This window comes from Chaetodon trifascialis, chromosome 4 (assembly GCF_039877785.1).
Source record: "Chaetodon trifascialis isolate fChaTrf1 chromosome 4, fChaTrf1.hap1, whole genome shotgun sequence".
NCBI lineage: Eukaryota > Metazoa > Chordata > Actinopteri > Chaetodontiformes > Chaetodontidae > Chaetodon > Chaetodon trifascialis.
In genome coordinates this window covers 24,184,517-24,196,640 of record NC_092059.1, presented here as the reverse complement: position 1 = coordinate 24,196,640, position 12,124 = coordinate 24,184,517, and the positions used below count along the sequence as shown (strand labels likewise).

Sequence of the window (12,124 nt, the reverse complement as noted above, 5' to 3'; positions counted from 1 at the left end):
ATTTGAATTGCCCAATCTTAAACATATCTGAACCATTTCAGTTTCCACAGATGCATATAGAACAGCCCAGTAAATTAAAAAAAGCAAAAAAACAGGTGTCAAGAAGATGTTTTTCTTTTTGCTAATTCATAACATTTTCCTATGAGTGTTTGTAGGAAATGAGGATGCTCTGTATTCTGTTTCATATGCAGTTACTTCTAGATGAAGTGCCTTGCAAACTGTGTGAAAACTTTAGACAGTAGATTATAGCGAGCCAGCACATTTATCATTCCTAAGCCCATTCATCAAATGGACTGTCAGATTTAAAAATCTTGTTTTGTTTGCTTATGCGTTTTCAATATGAATTAAATGTTAAATAGATAAGCTAAACTCTAGCTTAAAGTCACCTCATTGTTTTGAATTGCAAAGCATTTGAGCTGGATCCTCTCAGAGAAATTGAACTGTGCAGATTCCTTTGATCTGCTCATTCATCTCAACCTGAGAGGACAAACTGATTCAACATCTGTAACCTTACTCCTGGGTGATAAATAAATGAAGATCAAGCTAGAGACAAGCAGATGTAAGTTCAAAGTCCAGAGGATAAATGCATGCAGGAAAATAAGCACCTTCCTCTTTTATACATGACCTCATATTGAAAATCTGCAGCACTGAACACGTTCTCCTTTTATCTGATGCCGAAAAGCAGCATGGATTATTCTCTCCAAGTGATTTAAGAGCAGCTGAAGCAGAAATGTACCTTTCTGATTTGTAGCCAACACATGTAGGCAATTAAAGCATGGAGGGCTTCCAGAGGTTCCCTTTAAAGGATGCATGAGTTCAAACAGTGTGGCCAGTTTTTACAAATCGGCTACAATTGGAGAGGAGGTCACAAGTGCTGTTTGTGCACTTGGTAAATGGGCTTCTAAATGATAAATGTGCTGCTCCCTATAATCCACTGACAAGTGTTTTTACAGTTTGCAATGCACTTTCATCTAACAAGTGAACAGCATGAAAATAGAATAAAATGAAAAAGAACAAAGAGCACCCTCATTTCCAACAAATTACAGTCATAGGAAAATGTTACGCATTAGCAAAACAAAACAAATCAAAAACCATTATCATGGAAACATGGTGCGTCTTTAGATGACATCTGTCGTGTTAGTGTGTCTCTTATCTGCAGTGTTCATAGCCAACAGTTTAACAGGACCACGGCTGTGCATAAAGCCACACACACACACACACACACACACACACACACACACACACACACACACACACACACACACACAATAAAGTAACATTAAAGAATAAAATCGTCATGAAAATGTGATAATAAGCATAGTGGTTATTAAGTATTTATTTTGGCAAATCAGGTGGTGGCTGGTGGCAAATTTGTCACTATCCACAAACACGTGTTTACATATCCACAAAAATACAGAGTGATTTGTAAACACTCATAATTTACTCTGTAAACACATATTTCAATTTCGCATAAAAATGATGAAATCAGAATAAAAAAAATGAATGATGAAGTTTTTTATCTTCAACGAGTGGAACAGCACTCCTGCAAAAGCTTCCCATCCGGCCCGCTGAATATCAGTGTATTCTTATGTTTTATTCCATTAACTGTGTTTGGTAACTCAGCCTTTACTATAGTTCAGGTTTTCATGTTGCTGCCTTGGAACCACACACAACAATGTGTTACTGCAATAGCAGTCATGTGATTGGGCTGTGATTGAGTCCAGGAACCATGATGCAAGGTTTTAGTGATGCTTCATACTATTATTAGCAACAACAACAACAACAACAACATTTTTTTTTTATATATAGCACAATTCATGTATACAATAAAATGCTACACAAAGTGCTCATCTGAAAAGCAAATCGTCTAAAGAGATAGATTTAGAATGCCAAAGACCTTCAGGGAGGCTGTTCCAGAGTTTTGGGCCATAATTAACAAAAGCTGACTCTCCGGGCTTCTGAGTTCTGGCCTCAGGAACGATCAAGTGGTTTGACTCAGAGGATCTCAGTGACCTAACAAGGTCATATGTCTTAACCATGTCAGACAAATAGGACGGGGAAAAGCCATTCGGTGATTCAGAAACCAATAAAAGAATTTTGAAATGACGTCTGTGACAGACAGGTAATCAATGTAAAGGTTTAAAGATAGGAGTGGGAGTGGGCTGTGTTCTGTATGCGCAGTAACTGACCAATAGCTTTCTCAGACACACCAGACAGAAGAGCGTTACAGTAATCCAGCCTGCTGAAGAAAAGGGCATGTATTCATTTTTCCATGTCTGCCCGCAAGAGAAATGATCTGATCCTTGCAATATTCCTGAAGTGATAGAAGGACACTTTAGTCATATTTCTAATATGATGCTCCAAAATTGAGGTCTGAGTCAATAATAATGCCAAGGTTTTTGACCTGTTCCTTGGAGTTTAGTGTGAGTTACAGTAGGTGTTCAGTTTCTCTCTCAGCTTTTGCTCCAGTAACAAGGATCTCAGTTTTGTCTTGATTTAGCTGTGGGAAGTTCTGAGTCATCCACAAGCTGATGTCTGAGATACATGTAATTAAGTTGATGATAGAACTGTAGTCATTTGAGCTTACAGAGATGTATAGCTGGGTATCATCTGCATAATTATGGAAATTGATGTTACGATTTCTAATAATGTTACCAAGTGCTAACATATAGAGACAGAAAAGAACTGGACCTAATTAGAGCCCTGAGGGACACCACATGTCAGGTCTACTTTATTAAAGGAGGGATCATTCATGGTCCATTGAACTGTTAGATAAGACCGGATCCATTTAAGAACTGTATCAGAGAGACCAACCCAGTGTCGAATGCAGTACTGACATCAAATGGGGCCAGCTCAGACAAGCTTTTTCTCATCACTGTTCGTCCTGAGGTCATTCACAACTTTGACTAGAGCTGTTTCTGTACAGCGCTGGGTCCTAAAACCAGTCTGGGATTTTTCAAACACATTATTGTCACTCTGAGATGGTTAAAAGCCAATTTTTAAAAAGTAGTGGAAATGGTATCAAGGGCGCAGGAAGAGGATTTCAACTCAGACAGCTTTCTTGATCATTTCCAAGTCCGCTGCAGTAAAGCAGTACATGGTGCATTTGGATTTTTGAGTAATACTGTGTGGTTCATTGTCCATCCTTTTCTGAGTAATGTTCGTTCTGATGGCCGTGATCTTATCTCTAAAATAAGCATATTGCATCCCCTTTGTTACTTAAACACTACGAATTTTCCCACTGTGGGATTAATAAAGGATCATTTTATCTCATCTAATCTTTTCTTAATGAGGCTCCAAAGTGCTTCACAGAAAAAAAAAAACAAAAACAAAAAAAACAAAGCAGCACGGATAAGAACCAACAAAACAGGTAAAGAAGAACCAAGTAAAAACAACACAGAGATTATAAAACATCATTGCACATAAATAAAGTTAGAAAATGTTAAACTGGCAATAAGCAAGCTTTTTGCTTTAACGAATCATTATGAAGTAATTTTGATCGCACAATATAATGAATACAGAATAATGACACCAGCTGCGTCTAGACTGCTTCTAGAATGGTTCCTGTACACACTTCATGCTTCTGTCTACTCTCATTTCCAAGATGGTGTTGATTGTTTCTTCATGGAAATTTGGGAACAAATGTGGTGTATTGCTAAGACTGCAAGATTGGACAACACTCTTACCTGAGCCTTGAAACAGAGATCTGCATCAAACATTACTCCAAGATTTCAGGCTGCCTGCTTAAAGTTTTTATTCTGTGAACCAAGCTTACTGTGACGCATGCTGGTGGAATGTGTGACTATGAACAACAATGAACTTTCAATGGGTCCCTGTGGACAGTCTTATGAAAGACTATAGGCCTAATATGTGTATATCTGCAGGTGAAAATCACTGAATTAGGTGACGATGGAGCACCTGGTGAAAGGGTTTTCCCCCCGTGCTCCGACCTTACTGTGACTCGAATATGTGTTGGAGTTGAGAATTTTTGTAAAGATACATTCCTGGAAATTTGGTGGAATCTAACTCAGCGTGTAAAACAGGGTCAAAAAACTGATGTCCATCAGACATCCAGAGCAGACGTAGCCTATACTGTAGCTCTCATGAGGATGTCTTATAGATGTCCAAACATTCTGTTGTTATTGTGTCTTTTATACAGCTAAAACAGATGTTGACAAACTTTCAGCTTAGCTCTTCTGAAGATGCTCTCTGTCTGTCCAACAGACAGACATTTTATGGATTTTCCAAAAAATGTCACTGGTTTTTATTGACACCTGTACAACGTTCAGAAAAGACGTCCTAGGACATCTACATTATTTGAAACAACATATTTTTCAAGCAGACCATTTAGGGAATGCTTGTGGCAATTGTTAGCTAATTAGACTAATTATTATTGTTGACCGCAGGCTCAGTCAGTATTGAACAGCCGTGAGCATGCAAAGCTGAAACTGAAGGGATACGTAGAGCATCATAGTTTGACCAAGGTGCTGTTTTTGTTAAGTTTTTGACAGTATTGAGAATGTCTTGATGTGTGTGATGTTTATAGACACGATAAATGCCATGCAAAATGAGTGAGCTACTCACAGCTGCAAATGTCAGATAAATTGAAGATGATTGAAACATTTTTGTATACCACAGTAGCTGACTGTTAGTCTGTATTGCATCTGTGGTGAGACAGCTCCACAAGCCTGTGGTAGAAAAACAAATATAAGTACATTTCTTGAGAAAAAAAAAAAATCTTTGCTTCCTGGGGTATGACAGCGTCATTCACTCTGTTTAAGTTCCTGTGTATTAGAATACATCTTACAATGTCTTACAGGTTACTGTAAAACAGAAACACAAAGATTCTTTGTAAACTGCAAATACACAATTAACACATAGTATATAACATGGAGTTGAAACTGGGACACACTGGGCTGTACTGTAAACTCTGACTGCTGTAAAAACAAATTCCAACACTTTCCCCTCAGATACCTCCTTGAATGCACTGATAATAACTAATAACTGATGCTCTTAGTTTTGTTTTTTTCCACAGAGGGATGACCTCAGTAATTCCTTACACGTTTGTGACGCCTCGGTCAGTGGAAAACACCTTGTGTTTTGGTTACATACGATTCCATCTGCTGTAAATGTACTCCAAATTTTTCCTCCTCTCTCCCTCCCTGTCTTTTTTTTTTTTTTTTTTTTTTCACTCTCTCACCCTGTGTGGTGTGATTGGTCAGTTTTCTGGTCAGCTTTCTGTCATTGTGCACTCTGGAGCTATAAAGCCACTGCCGGGGGTGGAGACACCCGCAGCCTGCTGTTTAATACTGGAGAACACTGCTATAAAAACTCACACACTGTTGCTTCTCTGTCGTCATTTACAAGAACAGTACTGACTTTGGATTTTTAACATTGCACCATGTGCAAAGGACTTGCAACGCTGCCTGCAACATGCTTGAAAAGGTAAGACAGGTGGATGAAATAACAATGATGCTTGCTAAAATGTAGCTTTTATCTGAATCTGTGCAAAAGCTCATTTTTATGAGCTTTCTCTTTTTATTAATGAAGAGAAACATTTGAGTTGACAACCCAGCAAATGACTTAAAACAGCAGTTAAATATAGAAATAGGAATCATTTGCTCGTTTACAGAAAGCAGTCTTTGTAAAATCAAGTTTTTGTGTGGACATTATTCCTGCAAGCACACTGAAATCTCAGAAAATGCATTTCAGTCACCGTCCTCTCTTCTGCCTCTCCACAGTGCCAAAGACATCAAGCACAAAATAAGCTTCTTGCTGCAGAAGCCTGAACCTCAAACAACAGATCAGAAGCAGATGAAAGAGAAGACGACCGATGCTGCTGCAAAAAGGTCAGAGCAACTCATCTCTGCTCGTTCAGTTTGTGGATGTTTAACAAACATTTCTTTGTGTTTAGCCTTCACTTCCGGGAGCTCAAAAAGACATCTGAACCCCTTTCACAAAGACTGTGATTGAATAACCTCACTCTCCATTCATGTTTCTTGAGAGGAGTTCTGTACATGTTGCATTAAAAGGAAGTCTTTAATTGCATTTTCATCTGCACAGAGAAATATGATGGAGATGGTTGTGTCAGCAACCACTAGGAGGATAAATTTCTCTAGTTAGAAAATGATCCATGTTGCCTTGTGCTAAACGTGTTTCATGTATTCAGTAGTTATCTTTAGTGACTGTAGGTGGGGACTTTATACTCTCTGATACTACTGCTGCTGCCTGTAACACCCACAGTTCTCCTATGGGGGATTAATAAAGTGTTATCTTATCTTAATATTTTAAGGTTGAGGACACGTTTGATTGATCTAGTGATTCTTTATCCACCTTGATTAAGTCCAAGGTACTGATGTGGAAAGTAGAGCTTGTATTGACGCACTTCATTGAAGAGCATTTAATTTCATGGGATCTCCTTCATGTGTGTTATTGTACTGCAGGTGTTGGTTTCTGTTACAATGGAGAACATTTCCAAAGCCTTTATGGTTTACTTCGATATATCATCACTACTTCAGTTACAGTATGAATTTTGAAATTCAGTTATGTTTGTTGAAGAATGTCTTGCTTTGGGCTTCTTCTGGTCTCAGTGACCTGGCTGTGCTCCCTCAGGAGGCCTGTTTGCAACCCTCAGCCTGACCTTTCTTTTGCTGTGACGTGTGACCCATCGAAAGACAATTAGAGATAACCAATATTCATTCATTTTCCTGCTCATTTGGTCAATGGCAATACCCCATTCCATTCCCAACACAAAGACATGTTGTAGCATCTGTGACATGCATTATTCAGGTGATGTATATGAATACAGATTACTCTTTTCTAACTGGATGTGGTCATTCATTATTTTCATTAATGCTAATGTTGTCCCTGAGGTGATGAAATCTATGGGAAGGCATTATTGCATTGTGGGTTTTGCTGTGTAAAGTCTGGTATAGTTATTTGCTGCCATTATTGATCAGTTACCATTATTATTGACCAGTTTAGAACAAGAGCAAAGCCTCCCAACAGTGCTGTGCTTTTATGCTTTTTACCTCTTCAATGGAGGAAAGTACTGCTACAACTATTACTTCATTAAACCACATGTAGAAATGGTTTTAACCCAACATTTCCAAATGGGATACATATTGCTTGGAATAAAAATGATAAAACTCAAGATGAAACCTGATCAAATACATCCTGAACACAGATAAAGCGTAATTTACCACAAAGTTTACATAAAAATAGTTGAATACTTATTGCAGCTTTTCTATAAAACTCAACCTCAATTAAAAAGCAGCCTTTATCTGTGTTGCAGGGTGCCGACTGCAGCTGAGGTGGAGAAATGGAAGGAGTCTTTCAGCCACGTGATGAGCAGTGAAAGTAAGTGTTGCATTATTGTTTCACACCTAAAAAAGTTCAACCTGAACTGTAACAAGGCTGATGAGCATGTGCTCAAATCCAAAAGAGACCCAAAGGACTTTGATTGGTACTCATAATAGTGACGAACAGTCGGACGGATGCTTGACTCATTACTCATTAGTTCCCCAGCAGAGGCTCTCTCAGGATTTAAGTCAAAAAAAAAAAAAGCCTCAAAATAACATTACCATTCTCATGTGACATGATGGTGTTGTAATCATGGAAATATTATCAGACAAGGCTCTGACCTTCACATTACTCTCTGATGGTTTCCAGTAAGGTTTTGGCCATCTCGAAACTGATGCTTAACCTCTTTCTTCACTCTTCATAAAATTTTAAATAAAATACCTGGAGTTCAGAAGATGGCTCGAGCAGAGCTAATGAAGTAGCATCACCCTGCTCCATTCCTCTGACATGTTAATGCTGTCTTCATGATGTTGAAGGAAAGTTGCTGTTCTCATGCTCTGGTCCTCTGCTACGTGTCTCCAGGCACTACGCAATGAGCCCCCAGGGCACGCTGACCAGTGCAGAGTGTATATATGTCTTTTTGTGTGTATGTGTGTGTGTGTGTGTATAAGCCCTCTGAGATTTACTCTGTGTGAGTGTACGGAAACCAAAGGGGAGCAATGGCCTTGAGGGAACTAACTGAGATCTGACCTGCTCAGTTCCATGACCTCATCAGCTGACCTCCAACATTGTCATGTCTTCCCTCTTCCCTTCTGACTTCAGCTGTCAGCTCTCATTGGCCTGATTTTTTATTTATCTTAGAGTGGCCTCACTGTTTCCTCCATCTGTCTTCTTAGTCATGTAGGATTTTGGAGCAGTAGCAGTTTAACAAAGATGTGATTTCTGCAAAGGCCAAGATCTGTCTGTCCTGTGCTTTCCCATAAGCCTTAGGAGAAAACAATTGTGTTGTGTATCTAAAAAAAACCCCAAAACAAAACAGAATGTAATTATTGCTCCTTGGCTTGATTTATTTTATGGCAATTTGTATAATATAATTACGCTGCTTTCATGCTCCCCGGCTTTGTTCAGTGAGTGCTTATTTTCTCTTTGGAAGATGAACATTTGAAATGAATTTTCATCCATTGCTCACTCTTTTAACAAGTTTCTATTGCCAGAAATTCTGAAAAGATTTAGGTCCATCTGCAAGGGCAGAAGAGCTCTCCATTCCAGTTTTGTGCTGTAGAGCAGTCCAGCTAATCTGGCCCACGGACACTCAGCCTAAAATGCAGCTTCATACACCAATTGTTTTTATGTTGTTTTGTCTGTAATGTCTCTGAATGGTGTAATAATGATTAATTCCCTTTTCTACTGCATTCAAACCCATATATGGCTTCCAAAGTGGTTTCCAGCATTTTGACAGGTGTTTCTACCTAAAATAGGACCAGTGTAACTGATTCTGTCTGCCAGATTTGGCATACAACACTGTATTGTATTATTCTTTAAAAGGATTGTCAATATATTACAGTATCGATACACCTTACCAGTACAGCATGAATCAGCTTTACCAACGTGTGTTATCACAAACCTCTACTCTCGTGGGTCTGTGTGGTGCATTAAAAAGAACCATATTTTTTCTGCCTGTGTTAGTGGGCCGTGCAGTCTTCACCAGCTTCCTGAAGTCAGAGTTCAGCGAGGAGAACATGGACTTCTGGGTCGCCTGTGAAGACTACAAGAAGACTGCACCTTCAAAGCTGGCGACCAGAGCCAAGCAGATCTACCAGCAATACATTGAAGCCGATGCTCCTAATGAGGTACGGCCTTTTTATCTGAAACTCAGGATCACTCTGGTGATATCAAATGTCAAACCATTAGTGAGCTTGAGCAGAATGAGTGTTAAAAGCGGAAAATTTGAAAGACAAAACAAGCCAGAAAGGATTCTAAAAAAGGCAATGAAAGAGGCCGAAAAAGTCAAAAATGTCAACATCATTTTGAGGCCTGAAACATAACATATGCAGAACTGTAAATCTTATTAATGCGACTGCACGCTCTCCTCCACTGAAGTGAATAATTGAAGCTCATTGTGACTGCAAAGCTATGAATAATGCACATGCATTGCTCCGCTGTTCTAATGACCATTCAGTCACCTTCCTGGCTTAAACTCAATGGTTTTATCATTACGAAGCTGGATGCTGAGCACGGATGAAGGAATTTTCTTGCTCTACTCAATTCAGTCCTCTGGGTTTATCCTCAAAGAAAATGAAACAAACAGAGAGTATAAATTTGGGTGTATTTTGTTACACTTTTCACCAGAGCCAGTCCTTATGACAGTGTTTCTCATATTTTTACCTTTATTGTTTCTTGTATTTTATTTGGTTCCTTAACAGGTGTTTTTAGCTCTCAGAGGAGCTGGATAATATTTTGCTTTTCTGAGTAACTTTCCCCTTCCAACAGTCTTTTTCCATATGTGTCAAATTACAAGTTCAAATGTATTTTTATTTTAGTACCTTCACCCTTTCTTTCCTCTCACTCTGTCATTTAAGGTAAACTTAGACGCAGTGACCAAAGAGGAAATAAGGCAGAACGTCAACAATGCCTGCCCGTCATGTTTCAATGAAGCTCAGAAGGTGATCTACACTTTGATGGAGAAAGACTCCTATAGGCGCTTCCTCAACTCTAAACTGATCCAGAGTCTGTGCCAGACAGAGATCACAGCTGCTCAGGAGCAGAAGGAGAAGAAAAACTGGGACTGTGCCAAGAACAGGGAGGTGTTAACTGGTGGCGCCTAAGTAGCAAAAAACAGCAGGAAAGACAAGAAGAACGTGCCAAAGACTAACGATGTATGAGAAGGTAGAAAGTGGTAAAGATCGGTTTGTTTTAGTGTCAAGTGTTTGTAGAAAAAAAGCAGTGGTTTAGAAGGTGACTTAAAGGTTAATGTGGCATGTGGTCAAGACTTTATTTCTTTTTTTTAAGACTTGTCCTTTAAGAGCTGTAAGTGGCCGCTCTGTATCCAGTTGTGCGTATGCCAGAAAAAGACTTCAATATTTCCCATTTCTGCTTTCACTAGCAGCTGTCAGGTGTTTTCCCAAATCGCAACGCTTGATAGTAACTGTTAAAATATCTCATAGTGTATTTCAACATGCATGTATACAGAGAATGTTTAAATGTTTGCATTATGAAGCTCAGCTTTGGTTTCTGGTTTCACCACAAAACATAACCTGCTCTTCAAGTCATGGTCAGGTTATATTGCTACTCACAACAGAAAACAATCGACAGCTACCTCCATCAAACAGACACACCTTCAAACAGACCTGGGAATCCTGAAACAATCCAGTCAGTGGAACAGTGGATTTTTATTTATTTGAGTAATAACAAAGCATGCAAGTTAGATCTTTCAAGAAATGTATCAACTTCAGAACACAGACAACAACATCACACGTTTAGTGATGTTCAGCGAAAAGCAGACTATCAGTATTGAAATCATCAGTGTTTAATTATGAGGTGAACATTAACCCAGCATAGGTGACGTCACATTGGAACTTCACTGATTGAACCATCAGTTATTCATTTTCTGTGCAGCGAGTGTTGGCTGTCAACAGACAGTTCCGCCATATTGACTTGAGCACATACAGTGTAATGCGACTTACCCTGTCACGTGTCCACACAGCACATGCATAATATTGTTGTCTATCTTCTCATCACATCCAGTAAGTAAGCAGCTGTATACCGTATCTCAAAGTTTCACCATGGTAACAGCTGGCTGCGCTGTATAAACGAGATCTCTGTACTGTGCAAGTGTTGGCTTTGTCTAGTTCCAGTGGGAATTTCAAGCATGCTTTATATTGGAGTGTTGATTTTCTGTTGCATGCTATATAATTACCAAACAGGAGGAGAGAAGCTCAAATTGTGACTCCTGTAAGTCAAACTATGTGCAGATGTTTATTAATGTGGTCTGTGCAGGGTACTAAACAGTGTGTTCACTTTCAATGAATGTATTTTTGTGGCCTTGCATACTAAAATGTTTTATCAACACGTATACTGTGATGGATAGAAAACTAAATACTGTATGTAGATATATATCAAATGATGTTATTGTCCTATTTGTCATATCTATGACTATTCACAAATAAATGAATAATCAGTGCTTTCGTGTTGTTTGTCTTGTTTCAGTCTGAAGCTTTTCAAGAGTGTGTCAGTCTACAGCCTGTGTAGCAGCTCAGCTCCACCTGATGCTACGTTAGCTTAGCTTTTTCTTTAATAAATGTCAGCATGCTGACCTGCATGTTTTCACGGTTTGTCCCAGCTGTTTTGCTGCTGCTTCTTGTTGACCTCAGTAGATTGTGGATGGATTTAGACCATAATATATTTTCCATTTCTTCATTCAGTATCAGCTGTCAGGAGTTTTTCCAAAGGTTTATAGTAACTGTTTAGATATTTAATACTGAATTTCAACATGCATGTATACAGAGAATGTTTAAATGTTTGCATTGTGCTTCACTGGTTTCACAGCAAAACATAACCTGCTCTTCAAGTCATGGTCAGGTTATATTGCTACTCACAACAGAAAACAATTGACAGCTACCTCCATCAAACAGACACACCTTCAAACAATCCTGCTGCCAGTGGAGCAGTGGATTTTTTTGTTATTATTTTTTTCAGTAATAACAAAGCATACATGTTAAATCTTTAAGGAGATATATCAGCTTCTCTATAATAATGACCCAACTGAACTGTAGCTGATGAGAACACAGACAACAAAATCATACGTTTAGTGATATTCAGTGAA

At 38.8% G+C, this 12,124-nt stretch overlaps 1 protein-coding gene across 1 annotated transcript; it reads left to right on the top strand.

Moving 5' to 3' along the window:
- Window positions 1-5,106: 5,106 nt before the first annotated feature.
- On the top strand, window positions 5,107-11,479 carry rgs4 (regulator of G protein signaling 4). The gene is made up of 5 exons (XM_070961520.1): window positions 5,107-5,445; window positions 5,742-5,849; window positions 7,295-7,359; window positions 8,989-9,152; window positions 9,882-11,479. Exons 1-5 carry the CDS (start codon window positions 5,402-5,404, stop codon window positions 10,125-10,127), a joined length of 627 nt encoding a protein of 208 aa, XP_070817621.1. The 5' UTR covers window positions 5,107-5,401; the 3' UTR covers window positions 10,128-11,479.
- The last annotated feature ends 645 nt before the right edge of the window (window positions 11,480-12,124 follow it).

Coding starts and splice junctions, on each gene's coding strand:
- rgs4 (XM_070961520.1), top strand. CDS start 5,402: ATGTGCAAAGGACTTGCAACGCTGCCTGCAACATGCTTGAAAAG. Junction 7,360..8,988: donor CCACGTGATGAGCAGTGAAA/GTAAGTGTTGCA, acceptor TGCCTGTGTTAG/TGGGCCGTGCAGTCTTCACC. Junction 9,153..9,881: donor AAGCCGATGCTCCTAATGAG/GTACGGCCTTTT, acceptor CTGTCATTTAAG/GTAAACTTAGACGCAGTGAC.